The sequence below is a fragment of the Pinus tabuliformis genome, chromosome 6 (assembly GCF_031772625.1).
Source record: "Pinus tabuliformis cultivar Carrire ecotype Pingquan chromosome 6, CPIR1, whole genome shotgun sequence".
Classification (NCBI taxonomy): Eukaryota; Viridiplantae; Streptophyta; class Pinopsida; order Pinales; family Pinaceae; genus Pinus; species Pinus tabuliformis.
In genome coordinates this window covers 1,516,060,057-1,516,076,590 of record NC_142292.1, presented here as the reverse complement: position 1 = coordinate 1,516,076,590, position 16,534 = coordinate 1,516,060,057, and the positions used below count along the sequence as shown (strand labels likewise).

Genomic DNA, 16,534 nt, shown 5'->3' with positions numbered 1-16,534 from the left:
TAATAATCTTTAAATTTATGGAGTGTGCTACCTGCAAAGACAAGAGGTTGAAATTATGGAAGACATAAATTATCGGAAGATAAGTTGCGCTCATATCCATACAAAAGTAGCTAAAACAATGAACAATGAGTCCAAACAAAACTGTAACAACATACAACAGACTCTAATAATATGAGGAAAATTTAAATTTCTCTATTATTATGAAAAATACACATGAAGCCATCACTGGATTTTGTATGGCATATCTTCATGTATATTATGAGAAGAGAAAAAGTACAGAGGCGTGAAAATATAATATAATAAAGAAAAGACATGCAGGCATAGCTTCGATGAGCATAGCTTTTGGGAATAAAAGTACATAGCGGAGAAAATATATTAAAGAAAAAGGCAGTATTTATTTCGATGAGCATTCCTTCGTATGAAGGCAGTGAAGTGAGAGCATATGTGAGGTCTAAAAGGGATATATCTCGAATCGTACAGAGCAACTGCCCAGATAAATTTGAGCTCCCATCTGCGAAGAACAGCACTTATTCAACAATCCAATCGCTTGTATCAGACAGGCACGGCAGTCGGGCGCTGCAAGTGTTGTGAAGCACATTTGTAATCCATAAACGGTGACAGAAGAATGTTTCACCACTTGTGCTCCGTTGGCGAATCGATTGACGTGTAAGGGAGCTTTCCGTGCGAGAGTTGCCATGAGATTGGCGAGAGTGTGATTGAAACCATGAATATTACTGTTGCTCTTCGCACTCTCAAGAGAATAGGCAACGCTGGTATCGAGAGCAGAGGCGAAAGTGTAATTCTCATAGCGAATGAAGCAGAATTCGAACTGAACACGAGCGCTTATGGCGTTGGGGCAGCCTTGAAAAGCCCTCTCTGACGCTGCAGCGACACAGCTTTGGCACTCATGGCGAGAGACGTCGGGCCTGCATTGCACAAGCCCCTGGACTCCGCCATATGTATGTGTCGCTAATCCGCCACTGGGGGCAGCGCCATTCACCAGGGATTTCAATAGCCTCTTCAGATTCCTCTCGTATCCACTGCCACTGCTGTATTTGTTCGCATTGCACAGACCGTAAATATAGGAATCCGATATTTGCGCCCCATGATCCACAACTGAAGGTGAAACTGAAATTGAAATTGAAATTACATTAAATAACAGCAGTAACGTCATCCAAGTACACCACCGCCATCCTATATTATTCATGCCTTCCATCTATCTTCCCAATAAATATCCGCAGTGAGTAGCAGAGACTAGAGACAGATGCACGCAAACTCTAAATGGTATTATTTACCCAGAGAAGACGGAAGGGTTTTATAGCTATAGCCGGAGGATACGATGCGGAGACAAACAAAATTAAACACATCATCATTAAGATATTGCAAAATTTAGCACATCATCATTAAGATATTGCAAAATTTAACGCATCATTAAGATATTGCAAAAAATGCATAACAAAAAGAAATTAATTTTTTCATTCCTAATTATTTTAAATTTTGTATTTATATGAAAAATGATATCTCATGGGGTTCACCATTACAAACAGTGGCATGACGTACGTAATTCCATTCCTCGCTTCCCGAGGAATCCATTCGGGTTCGAGTTGGTTGTGCATCGAAAACTTAATTATATGATCCTTAATGGTTAGGCCATCACTAAATTATTTTACTCAAATGATGATGATGATAATGATGATTAGAATAAAATCTTAAATATAATATTTTACATACAAATATTTAGGATTTTTCTATATTAATATAGGTAATAAAGAGTGGACAATGGATTATAATAGTGTTCAAAAGTATATTTATATTATTATTAATTGATGATGATGATGACGACGTGGTGGCAGTGGTAGTAGTGACAACAACGATGATGATGATGACAATATGACAACGTGGATAAAATTTTAAAATATAAAAGAAATAATGATGACAATGATGATGATGATAAAATTTAAAAGTACCATATTTTAGAAGACTAATATTTAGAAATTTTCTATAGGGGAGGAACGCCATTAGGCGAACACCTCCACGTCAACATGCCCTCCTACCACGCCGGCACGTAGCCCTTCATACGACACGTAACGCCTCCATGCAGTGACCTGTTGAGCGTGTATGAGTACCGATTCAACAGGTGGAGGCGGGGTTTAGGGTTTGTTTAGTGTGAGTACCATGCGCCTTGTTCATTATTGCGTTCATTTTTGTTTGGCACCTGTTCTTGTCTGTTCTCTCTGCCGGGTAGTTGAATGTTGCAGCTCCAATGGCGATCACTGCCATTACGGTCGTCGGTGATGCGGGTGATGGTTTATGGACCAATAGAGATGGTCGTGTTGGAGTTTGTTCAGTTGTTTTCGTGTGTTTCCTCTTGTTTTTTTTCCTATTTTTTCTTCCTCGTTTGGTGGTATGGGCTTGTTATTCGTCTGCCTTTATCCCAGTGGCGAATTTAGCTCGGCTCAGTGTTGGACATGGCCGTTTCGCACTCCGAAAGGATTTTCAGGTTTGTAGTTCAATTTATGAGCTGCAATTTCACATTTTATTTGATTTTTGGTCCCTATCTAACCATTTTGATGTTGTCTTGCAGGTTGTTGCAGTCTGAGCTACTGTTTTTGGAGCATCTGGGGTTCCTGTGGCTTTCTAGCATGGAGAAAAAAGGTGGCATGGAGAAGAAAGGTAGGACACTGTCCTACCAGCTTGAAATACTATGTTTTTTAACACATTTAGCCTCCATTGGAATATTGTGCCTTTGTTTTATGCTTGTGTATGCTTGTGTATGTGTTTACCTATGTGGGTTTTATGGGCTTTAGCTAATTTATGGGTTTTTAGTTTGTTGGGTTTTGGCTAATTTACGGGTTTTCAGTTTGTTGGGTTTTGGGTTGTGTATTTTGCACTCAATGGGGTGTGCGGAAAGAGCCCATTGAGTTTTTTGCATTCCGCCAATTGAAAATTTAAGTCTCGAAAGTCTGTTTAAGAGCATACTATGAGTAGCAACATGACTAGGGCTTCAGGGTTCCTAACTACCTAGCTTCTATGCTCATATATAGTGCCCAACCTGAGATTGAATGAATGAGAGGTCATCCCGAGCCTGAGATAGAGAGAGTTTTAGCCACGACATTATATATGTTGTTGTGGGTTGGTTGCACGTTGATGCAGTGGTGGCATCCGTGGGGGTTGCACAACCACGGTATGAGACGTGTAATGAAATGGTTTGGGAATAGCTGCTAGTTGAAATTGAAGGTGTAGGTCTTGTTGGTCTACTAGGTTCATTCTACTAGGTCGAGGTAGGGGTTATGAATTACTGGTCGAGGTAGGGGTTATGAATTTGGGGTTAACAACAATTGGGTCTCAATATATGCTCATGTTCAAACCTGGGTCTTTATCGTGGTGATGCCCCATCTCGACCACTAGAACGAAGCCCAACAGACCAAGTCTTTTTTAACAGAGTAGGGGTTATGAATTACTGGAATATAGGTTGGAATATGGTTGCTTTCTCTTGCTTTATTTGCAATAGAATATTTTTGCAGTAAATATTTAACTCTGCATAAGTCTTTGCAAGAATGTCATTCAACTGAGTCAAGAATCTGTTCTAAATGGTTCTTAATGAGCATTTGCATTATTCAGTTGAGTCAATAATCTATTCTAAATGGTTTTTAATGAACATTTTCTTTTTGTTATTGTGGTAATTGATTTGTCGTGGTTGTTAATGAACAATTGCGTTTTGTTGTTGTGGTAATTGTTTACATGCTTTTGGAGTTGATCAGGCATGAGACGGGTATTTTTTTTGTTTTCTCAACAACTGTGAATCCATTGTATCATAGTATTTATTCTTGAGTCATAGCTCTAGGGCCTTCCATAGATTTCCTTCAAGCATTATTTGTGTATCTTTTATTAGTATTGGTTATTAGTATCTTCTATTTGTAACTACTTGTGATTTATGTTCACTTCTTTTCCTTCTTTATGTTGTTGCCTTTCATCAAGTAATTACCAATATTGTTGTTTAGCTGAGTCAAGAATCTATTCCAAATGGTTCTTAATGAGCATTTGTGTTATTCAGCTGAGTCAATAATTTGTTCTAAATGGTTGTTAATGAACATTTTCTTTTTGTTGCTGTGGTAATTGCTTTCTCTGATGGCCTGTTCTATAAAGCTCTGAAGTTGAGTATGTTGCAAGGTTTGCAATGCTTCTGCCTATTGGATGAAATCAATACAAGTCTTCTACTTAGAAGGATGCTTTTGCAGTTGGTCAGGCATGAGATGGGTATTTCTTTGGTTTTCTCAACAACTGTAGATCCATGGTATGGTAGTATTTATGCTTGAGTCATAGCTCTGGGGCCTTGCAGAGATTGTCTTGAAGCATTATTTATCTTGCCTCTTTAACTTCGTTACTTACATCGTTCATTTACAAACTCTTAACATAGCTAAAATCTCATTATTATTTACAATTTCTTCATATTCATATTGTGTGATTTTACTCCAAACAGAATACTTATAAATCTTGGCTCTTTAACTTCGTTACTTACATCGTTCATTTAAAAACTCTTAACATAGTTAAAATAATTTTTTGGTTTTGGCAATTAAAACATATTTAAATTTAAACCTCTAATTTATTAGAATCCCTACACATACAAGTTTCTATAATTTTTTCTTTTAGCTTAAACCTTTTTTTTGTTTCATAAAAATTCAAAATCAAAATAAATTGTTTTATAAAAATTCAAAGTCAAAATATGCATTAACTAATTAGTGATTATTTACAATTTCTTCATATTCATATCGTGAGATTTCACTCCTAACGGAATACTTAAGAATCTTTTCAGATTAAGTTCTTTGCTTACATCGTTCAATTATAAACTCTTAATAGATTGTCTTGAAGCTTTATTTGTGTATCTTCTATTATTATTGTTTCTAGTATCTTCTATTGGTAACTACTTATGTTTTATGTTCACTTCTTTTACTTCTTTATGTTTTTACCTTTCATCAAGTAATTACCAAGGCTGTCATTCAACTGAGTCTAGAATCTGTTCTAAATGGTTCTTAATGAGCATTTCTGTTATTCAGCTGAGTCAATAATTTTTTCTAAATGGTTGTTAATGAACATTTTCTTTTTGCTATTTTGGTAATTTCTTTATCGTGGTTGCTAATGAAAATTTTCCTTTTTCTATTTTGGTAATTGTTTACATGCTTTTGGAGTTGGCCACCCATGAGATGGGTATTTTTTTGGTTTACTCAACAACTAGAGATCCATGGTATGGTAATATTTATGCTTGAGTGATAACTCTAGGGCCTTGCAGAGATTGTCTTGAAGCATTATTTGTGTATCTTTTATTATTATTGGTTATTAGTATCTTTTATTTATAACTACTTGTGATTTATGTTCACTTCTTTTCCTTCTTTATGTTGTTTCCTTTCACTGATTAGTTACCAAGACTGTCATTCGAATGAATCAAGAATTTGTTCTAAATGGTTGTTAATGATCATTTTATTTTTTTTGTTGTGGTAATTGCTTTCTCTGGTGGCCTGTTATATAAAGCTCTGGAGTTGAGTATGTTGTAAGGTTTGCAATAATTCTTCCTACTGGATGAAATCAATACAAGTCTTCTACTTAGAAGGATGCTTTTGGAGTTGGTTAGGCATGAGATGGGTATTTTTTTGGTTTTATCAAGAATTGTAGATCCATGGTATGGCAGTATTTTTTCTTGATTCATAGCTTTTGGCCTTACATAGATTGTCTTGAAGCATTATTTTTGTATCTTCTATTATTATTGGTTATTAGTATCCTCTATTGGTAACTACTTATGATTTATGTTCACTTGTTTTCCTTCTTTATGTTGTTGCCTTTCATCAAGTAATTACCAAATAAGTAATTACTACTTCCTTTCCTTTGCAATGTTGTTTCAAACTTAATTCAATTGATCTTTACTTTCTATTATTTTCTACTGAATTTCCTTTAGTGAGAACAAAGGGATTCTTTTGTTTATTGCCTCTGTGAGCAGACAGAGGGTTGGTTTCTATTGCACATCTCAATAACATGCTCCTGGGAAGATATTTCCTTTGATTGGTAACTACTTTTGATTCATGTTCACTTCTTTTCCTTCTTTATTATTTTTCCTTTCATCATAATCATAATTCCAATTCAAATTCAATATAGTTTATAGTTTAGCTTCTACTATGAAACCAATCAGCATATTGCATCCTTACAAAATTCATATTGTGATTATTAAGTTGACTTTCATCATAATTCCCGATCATAATTCCAGTTCCGATTCAATATAGTTTATAGTTTAGCTTCTAATATGAAAATAATCAACATATTGCATCCTTACAAAATTCACATCGTGATTATTATGTTGATTTTCATCCTAATTACAATTCAAATTCGACTACCCAGCAGAGAGAACGGACAAGAACATGTCCCAAATAGAAATGAACGTAGCAATGAACAAGGCGCATGGTACTCACACTAAACAAGCCATAAACCCTGCCTCCAACTACCAAACCGGTACTCATATGTTGTCAACAGGTCACTGCATGTAGGCCCCACGGTTCCTTACAAAATTCACATTGCAATGTGGTTACAAAAAATAATTCATTCCAACCCTTATGCTTGATGGCCTCCATTTATTGCATTGACTAGAATTGTTGAGTCTGCTCCCTGACCCAAGTATGGTGGACTACCCAAGATTGGTTGATTAGGATGTGCTTGAATGTTACCATATCCTTGAATCTAATTTTCTCCTTATATCCATGGAGGGATTGAGAAACCCAAGTGTCCACTTGTGTTACTAACCCCAGCACTGGGTGCAGGTGTCATATAAACACAATTAGGATTTAAACCTACAATGGTATGGGTATATGAGATGGGTAGAACCCCTAAAGTATAGTGGGGGACTTGGATGTTAATCAGCTCTTGGTATGATGTTGTGTGCTCTGCAATGTGGTCCAGCGTATTGGAAATCATCCTATTTGCCTCAAATTGGATTGGACCATAGACTTCCCTGCTTGTCACCACTCCTCTTTCCAGCACTTCTTGAACCTTTCTTACCTCCCTCTCTTTCCTTGCCAATTTTTTGTGATGTTCCTTATCTTCCCTTGCTTTTTCTATTTCCATCCTTTCCTTTGTTCGAGCTTTTGCTGCTACAATCCTTGCAGCTCTCTTATCCTTGGCCAAATAATATCTCTTTTTAGTTTCCTGAACTTCAATCTTTTACGTTCAAACTCAAACAATAAATTCATATAATCTTTGGATGTGAGAAACTATGAACTCCTCCACAAACTAAGACAATTTGTAGTTGAGTGCCTTGATGAGGCCTTCACTCTCTCTATTGGTAGCTTTAGAAATACACCAAGTAATTTGTGATTTTCCCCATGCTCCCTAGGATCTGACACTTGGCTTTTAGCCTCTGGTACAACTGATTGGCCCCCATTATTGTCTTCTCCAGGTACCTCTTGTTGAATAGGCTCCTCTTCCAGTGAACCATTGTCCACAAAATAATGAACAAGTTCTGTGTTCAAATCTAATGGTTGTGAAGGCATGTCCATGCTTTCCTCATTGGTGGTAGATAGATTATGTGGGTTGATATTCATCACTGCCTCTGCCAACCATGATGGTGGGCTTACCTGGGTTGGCATGCTTAATTGTTCATTGTTTAATCCTATTGCATTATCATTTGAAATCAAGTTTGCATTTTCATTCACTTCATAAACTGCCTCATATGGAATATCACATGCAGAATTGGCATGTGGATCAGTGGGTGTGACAACCTCCATGACATTGACAGTTGGCTCATGACTGAACTGTGTCTCATTCACATGTTCATCATCATCACCACATAAGTGCCCTTCATAAAGGGACATTATACCTTCTGCATCAGCAACATCTTCTTGGGCATGAACATTGTCTTGTAAGTTCTCTACTTCTTGATCTTCCACATAAAATGCTTGGCTAGAAAAAGTATCATGCATGAGAGAATCAACATTAAGTGGCCATTTACCAATCCTCCTAGATCCAGCCTTGATATTAGAAGGTGTGAGGGCCCTTTTTAATTCTTTACTTGCAAGCTCAGCTAGCTCAAACCTCTTTACTTCCACCCATGGATTCTTTGCCATCCACGAAGCTCGCTCGATCCTAAAATAATTCTTGAAAGGCCCAAACACGCTGACAAGGGGTTGCAATCTGTGAGTGGTATGAGCCGACAATGTTAATATGTCAATGCCAAAATTGTTGGCCTCCTCAATTGTTTGCAAAGACATGTGGCTTCCATGGCCATCTAAAATCAGTAGGTGTCTGTTTTCAAGAGAGACACCACCTAGTACATATGCACAAAATTACAAAGACAATTTAGGAATAATTCCTTTGTCATCCATGCATGGGGATGTGCTTCCATGAATGCACCTGGATCACAGTTCTGTATATAGTTTTTTAGTTATGTTTTACCTTTGAATAGGTAAAATCCTAGGATTGAAGAACCAATTGCATTGACACAAGAAAGTATAGTGATCCACTCCCTGCTCTTAGGAAAAATCTCAGGCACATTTCTACTCCCTCTTTTGGAAATTACCCGCATACCACAATTCCTTCCTAACTGTAAGCTTGTTTCATCATAGTTCCATATATGGTCTGGGGAATATGAGTGTTGCTCATATGTACTAGAAAGAGTGTTATAGAACTTGGACATAATTGCAGGGCGTAGATTTAAAGCATTTTCTCTGTCAAGTCCCTCAGCTGTACGTAGCACAGGGTCTAGATGCCTTTTTTAAAATCCACTCCACCATGATATACCAAGAAAACCACCTTTGAAGGGGTTTGGCCTCCCTTGAAAGATTTGAGCTACTCTGGATTTAAGTTGTATAATCTATAACCCATGTCCCAATTAGGCCATCTCCTTACACCACTCAAACACCTTAGCCTTCTCCTCTTTAGTCATAACCATAACAGGCCCTCTATGCTTTGTATTAGTCAACCCATTTATCCAATAATGTCTGTTAGAGGCAACAATACGATGTTTTTTTGCAAAGGCATGTATTGAATATCCATTAAACTCGATGTCATCAATTGCGGCTAGCATGTCTTGCTTTGTCCAACCTTTGACGGCACTGATTTTCTTTGTTGAATGTGCACCTTGCATTGTGGTTGAAGGCATCTCTATGGTTGATGTTGGGATAACATGATCTGCCACCATAGTGTCCTTTTCAACAACATTACTAGGTGCATTTTTTTCATTCACATCACCCCCCCTATACTCATCTGATGAAGTGGACCGCAGTTGGGCAACCCTCGTCCCTCGTCTCCTCTTGTTCCTTGTACGATTTGCAATAGAAACTCTTGACATGGCTGCAGCAACCTACAAAGTAACTACCAAATTCTGATTTTAAAAAACTGTATTAGAAAAGAAGGAAAATAATTGGCCTTTACAATCAATGAGAAATAACCATCAACGTTTTATCTATATATTGTAGCTGAATACATCTCGGATCTGAAAATCAATATTGGAAGGGTTTAATCTTCTTTATTTGATTATTAGATTATTTTTATGAGTTATCAGGAAGAGCTATTCCTTTTTAATTTTATAACAGGTTTGACATAACACAATTTCTTTAACCCAACTATTTTTCTGTGTCCTCAAATGATTGTTCCTGGCATTCATTTTATTCATAGTTGGTAAAAATATGGGATTTCGGGAAGAGCTATTCTTATTTCTTTTGGTAAAGGCTTTGACATAACATAGTTTCTTTAACCCAACTAGCTTTCTGTGTCCTCAAATCATTGTTCTTGTCATTCTTTTTGTTCTTGGCATTCCTTTTATTCCTAGTTAGTAAAAATATGAGTTATCAAGAAGAGCTATTCCTTTTCCATTTTTGTAACAGATTTGACATAACTGAGTTTCTTCAACCCAACTAAATTTTTGAGTCCTCAAATCTTTGTTTTTGGCACTCATTGTGTTCTTGCCATTTTTTTATTCCTAGTAAGGGTTAGCATGTTTTTATGTGAGGGTTCTTAGTTGTAGTATCTTTATGTAGTTATGTAGTTATTTTGATTTCAGATTCACCTCAAGCACATATCTTTTCAATTTTGTCATTCTTCACTCATTTTTATACTTTTGGAGGCATCTGATCTCAACGAGCATTAATATAGGCAAAAAATTATCCTTGTTGTTAACTGCTTAGGGAAAACAGCTCACAGCGAGCTTTCTGTGTGCCAATCAACTTTGATTCTTTACATATTTATGGGTTTGTTGGTAGCATACAACACCAAGGGGACCCCCTTGAGACTGGAAAAGAGAATTTCTAAATCAGTGGGTCTGTTATTCATTTAGAAATGATTCTCTAACCAGACAATGAATCTACCTAACATCAGAATTTGCTCTTTGTAGGCATGGCATGTTATGCAATAAGCATTCATTCTGGGAACCTGATTCCTAAGGTAACATTTTCATTGATTATATAGATGCATAAGCACCCATATCAAAATGGTTTAGGGTAGAGATTATAGGCACAAATATATTAGGATTTATGCCTATGTGGAGGGTAGAGGGAAGTTCTGTCCTTCCAATAAAAAATATCATTAGTTGGATTCCCCCGCAGTGCTTGGGTGCTCCTTTGGCTGAATGACTAGCCAGTCAAGGAATGAAAATGGATGCTTGATAGTATTGGATAATTTCATATACAACACAAGAACATAATTATTAGTGTAGGTTCTTGCATGGGCCCTTATAGGGAAAGGTGCTTCTATGGGCTTCGGCTAGGTAACCATCCCTTTAGTTGTACCAGAGGTTGCAGACAAATGTTCACTTGAAACAAATTCTTGAAAAACTTTTCATTCACTATTTTCATTCACATCTTCAATATGGGATTAGACATGAATATCTTACCCAATAAGTCCTGGAATTTCATGGAATAACCTAAACTAATTTCGTGGGGGCAAGGCCATATTTGATGTGATAAAAGTGCCACTTGATTGCCTAAAGAGAAGGTAGGCAGATAGAGATACAAAAGAGGTAGCTAAAACATGCATAAGGATGGGAACTAAACGATGGTGGATGGTATCTAATCCCAAGGATGGGAACTAATAACTCAAGCCTAGTGAGGGCCTCTAATGCTGGTGAATCAACGGATTATTGGGTCATGTTGATGCTAAAGGAGTTGGTTGTGTTCTTTCAGTGAGAAATTGGTTAATTCTTAGAATCAATTGCTGAATCAAGAACTTAATCAACTAGAGAAACTTTTGCTGATTCAACAATTGAATCCACCACTGCTCAATCAACTTCTCCATCAATAGCATAACCAAGTGATTGGAGGAAGGATTGGAAGGAAGATTGTTCAGTTAATTTCTTATAAGAAACCCATGTTCTAGCTATTGTATGGAGGTTGTTGCTTTTATTCCATTAGCACCCGAGGAAATCTGTTATTACTCTTTGAAAGGATATTCTTTTCTATTATAGTAGTTTGATATTGAGTTGCAGGGGTCAGATTTGAGGTTATAGTGGCAATGAAATTGGTTTCTAAATCAACAAATCAGTAATGAAATTCGTTGTAATGGCTTTAGTACCTCAGGCTATCTGTCTTTTCTCTTTGAAAGCATATTCTTTGCTATTATAGTAGTATGATATTGAGTTTCAAGGTCATATTTGAGGTTATAGTGGCAATGAAATTGGTTTCTGAATCAGTAAATCAGTAATGAAATTGGTTGTAATAGATTTAATTTACCCTTGTTTCTCAACAGAAATAACATTAATCATTATTCAACTAAAAGGTTAACATTATTCAACAAAACAATACATGTACATCTCCAACAACTAATATAATGAATGTAACACTGTGCACACACTCAGTTTGTATGTTTCCAACAATTTCTGAGCTGAAAGAATGTAACAATGTCTAAACACTTTGATTGCATGTCTCCAATAGCTGATGAGTAGAATGAATGTCTGAAATGAAAATGAGTAAGATTTGAAGTTTTATAGTTTTTTCATATAGAATTTAATTGGCAGGGAATATTTGCATAGGTTTCCATCTCCCAAATTCAAATGTGTGGCCTGGTTTGATTTGTAGATTATCAAATGGTTGATAATATTTGATGGTTGATCCATGTGCTTTCCTTTTTTTTATTCTTGAATTGAAAAGTCTGGTCTGTTTAATATTTTAATTCGAAGGGTTGGTGTCATTTATTGCATCCTATGAACTAATTAATGAATTGAATGTTGTCATTTATTGTCTTTAATCCTGAATGGAATGTTTTCATTTATTGTCTTCAATAGGTTGAATGGTTAAATACACCTTTGCATATGGCTGACACACATTTCACCTATTCTTTTGCAGGTATTACTAAGCAATGGGATGTGTTGCTCCAATGGAAATCTGTAGGTGACTGTTTGATGGGATAGGTGTACTCTTGAATAGAATTCAATGGAATGTTTTGTAGTGCATTTTGACTTATTTGGTAATTTAGAGCTGGAGATATTTGGGACATCATTGTCTTATCAATGTGTGATGTTAATGTTTGGTATTTGACACTTGTTGACCCAGTCAATATCTCGGCCCATTTTGGACTAAATTATATAACTTATATAACTTAATATAAACTATTTATGTTGCATATTTTTGATGACTTATGAATATTTTTTGATGGATGTGTGGGAACCGTGGACAATATAATATTATAATATTAAATAAATGTTTATTGTATTATTAATTGATGGTGATGATGATGGACACTATGACAATGACTTTAAATTTCTATGACACAATATTTTAGAATATTAACATTTAGATTTTTTATACATTAGTATATGTAGAAAACAAGGAGTGGAAAATAGATTTTATAATACTAGAAAAAAATTATCGTATACTTGATGATGATAACAATGATCATGAAAATGACAACCCTGACCTATATGGTCCACTAGAGCTTAAAAGGTTAAGAGAAGGTAATATATTATTATAATATTTAGATAAATATTATTTTATGATGATGATGATGGTGATGATAATGGTGATGATAATGTAGTAATACATATATGATCTACCAGACCTTAAGAAGGGAAGATAAATTAAGAGGTTATTTAGAAAAAGAATTACAGTATTACTTGTTTTTATGATGATGATAACGATGATGGTAATTATGTACTTATACCTATAGAGTCATAGAGATGATGACAATGCCAATCCAAGAGAGAGTTTTTCTCGTTTCACCCTGTTAGCACCACAAAGGTGATAGGCTCTTCATCCCATGGCTTTTTGGGAATTTACCAACACCTACTTTCAGTATGAATATCATGAAAATTTGTTCTTATCTTAAAATATTCATTCTCTTCTTAACATTAGCAAAAATAGATATTTTTTTATTTATTTTCAACAATGTGGTTGATCATCTAATTATAATATATTAGTTTCTTTTTTCCTATAAATATTTATTGACACACAAGTTATTCTCGAAATTTGACATGAGAATATCCTTAATATTATCCATATTTTGCAAAATGATATCCTCCATTGTTTCCCAATGGTTTGGACAATAGTAGATGCCTTGTGTCATCCTAAATTGGAGCTAATGGTAATTGTTTTGGCTAGAATTAGAAGCAATTATAGAGACCTTTTGGCTTCCGTTTGTATAACTTCTTATACATAAGATGCCTAGTCATAACCATGTTTTTAATGGTTGTAAGTATTTCTTCAATTAAGAGGTTCAGGAATGGATCATTTCCTTTAATCTCGATATTGTAGGTTATTAACTACTTTCGGACTTGTTTCTTCCTCCTCCATGACTCTATGGAGATAGTGTAACCCAAAGCCTCACATTCATATAAATAAAAAGGAGAGACACATGTCTCAATGAGGATTTTTTATTTTTCTTAATCGCATATCTAAAGACCTACCAACTTACAATTGTTTTCAAACCCGTAGCAAGGTTTTTTTCCTCCATTTATCCTTTTATCATTGATATAAATCTAATTGAGCTTGTGATGAATATTGAAGATATATGTATGAAGTAACCTCACGCAAGTAGTTTTTCATATATGCAAGTATACTATGTGATATTTTTGGATTTAGGTATCATGAACTTCATTTTGCTAGTATTAAGAGTCATATCCATCTCAGAGATAAATCCTTGGAGGGATCTTAGTTGCTTGAAAAAATCTTAATGGCTCCTCACCAACAAAACAATATTGCTAGTGTAAAGGAGATGAGTTATGGCTATACCAATGAGAATAATACAAACACAACCTACATCTACCAAACACTCTTCTAGCTTATTAATGTATAAGTAGAAAATGGTAGGGAATAAGGAGCACCATCGATTGAATCTGATACTACATTTAATTTCATTTGATGAACCCTTAATGGTCCTATGGTCCTATGTTGGCAGAAACACCTAGAATACATCCTTATCAGAGTAACCCTTAATGCAATAGGAACCATTAACTCTTCGCCACCTTCATTAATTTTGTCTTAAGAATGATGTTAAAACATTTTCTAAAGCCAATGAAGCAATATAGAAATCAATTTTATTATTGCAACATTCATCTACAATGATCTTGAGGGTAATAAGATGATCTTTATTTAAATCATATCCCCTATAAATCCATCTTCACATTTATCTCTTTTACGATAGCTTTCAATCCATAAGCTACCTTTTTTCCAAAATAATTCTATATTGTATGATTAAAATGTAACAAAATATAACACATCATTAAGATATTGTAAAAACATTAAAAAATATATAACAAAACACATGTCAAAACTATATTGATATTAATAAGAAATTAAATTTATTGAATTGCAAATCTCCCAAGGAATCTGTTCGGGTTCGAGTTGGTTGTGCGTCTAAAACTTAATTATGTTCCAAAATCGTTAGACCAGCAATAAATTCTTTTACTCAAATGAATTGTTGTTTTGGTCCACTCATGAACATGTGGGATATTTTATGAAAGGCTTTTAAGCCTGGAATCTGTAAATTATTGAATTTTTATATGAATGTTTAGCATTTCTATATATTAGTATAGTGAGAAAAATAAAGAATTCAAAAGTGATTATTGTGTGTAGAATCAATTTAAATTTATTTTAATTTTGGATTTACTAAGTTGAGAGGTATCAAATCTCTTTTTACTCTAGAAGAGGTTTGCAACTCAAGAGATTTGATTCCTCTCTAAGCCTGGTAGATATGTAATTAAGATGGATCTAAGCTGGTTTAATTATTAATAAGTGATAATTATAATTATTAATTCTTTTTTAATATAATTTCACGTAGTCAAAATATTTTAATTAATAATTATAATTATTAATTTTATTTTATATTTTATATTTTTTAAATTGTATTTTATTTTTATTTTTGTTGCTAAGTAATTTGACCAAGTGAAAATGTTTACATAACATCACATAACATAACCTTACAACATTTCTTCCATGAGCACCTCTCATTGTGAATTATAATTATTAATTTTATTTTTCTATTTTTTACATATATTTTAATTGTATTTTATTTTTATTTTATTGGAATGTAATTTGACCAAGTCAAAATGTTTACATAACATAACCTTAGAACATGTCTTCCATAATGGGCTCGAGAGCACGCGAAAATAAAGAATGAAAAATTAATTATTATGGATGGAAAAATAAATATATTGTTATTACAATATTTAAAAAATATTTATAGTATTATTCTATGATGATGATGATGAGTGATAAATACATTATATTGGGTAGAAAAATAAATTTTGTAAAATAGATCATCATAATATTCAAAAAGTAATTATAGCATTATCTCTTAATGATGATGATGATGATGACAACGATGCTAACGATGAAGATGAAATCATCGATGAAGATGACATCATCGATGATGATGACAAAGACAACTACAATGACTATGACTAGTATAGTTCCATCTTAACTCCAAATCTACCGAGCAGTGAGACGGATCAAATCTCTCAAGATGAAAATCTATTTATGAGATAAAGACAACTACGATTGATATGACCAATATAGATCCATCATAACTCTAGATCTACAAAGCACCTACAGGGATCAAATCTCTCAAGTTGCAAACCTATTTCCAAGTGCAAAATTTGAAAGCAAAATGCACCTTGAGAGATTTGATTCCTCTTGTCTTTTAGCTAGACTTAAGATGGATCATTGTTTATTCTAAGTCACAAACTAATGAAATGTTAAGAATTTCTTTTTTATATTTACTTATTTTATATAATATATAGGTAGTTGAGATTAAAACATTTTATTTACTTATATATATATATATATATATATATATATATATATATATATATATATATATATATATATATATATATATATATATATATATATGTTACACATGGGCATAGTTTTATCACAGCAACTGAATCATTCGGGTGCAATAAAACATATATGTAAAGAAGACCTTGAAATTATGTTTTTCTACTATTAACACAATGACACCAAATCAGTAAAGAGACTAAATTTCCACTAAGAAAAATAACAACCAGAGACCCAAAAGAAATAACTCAAGAGAAAAAAAATCCAAGATTCATTTCAAACCATGCAAGCCC

At 34.2% G+C, this 16,534-nt stretch overlaps 1 protein-coding gene across 1 annotated transcript; it reads right to left on the bottom strand.

Annotated features, from left to right (window-relative positions):
• Positions 1–451: 451 nt before the first annotated feature.
• On the bottom strand, positions 452–2,280 carry LOC149264436 (antimicrobial ginkbilobin-2-like protein). Its single transcript, XM_089398952.1, has 2 exons — positions 2,175–2,280; positions 452–1,128 (listed from the first exon to the last, which is right to left on the bottom strand). Exons 1-2 carry the CDS (start codon positions 2,278–2,280, stop codon positions 452–454), a joined length of 783 nt encoding a protein of 260 aa, XP_089255078.1.
• Positions 2,281–16,534: the final 14,254 nt, after the last annotated feature.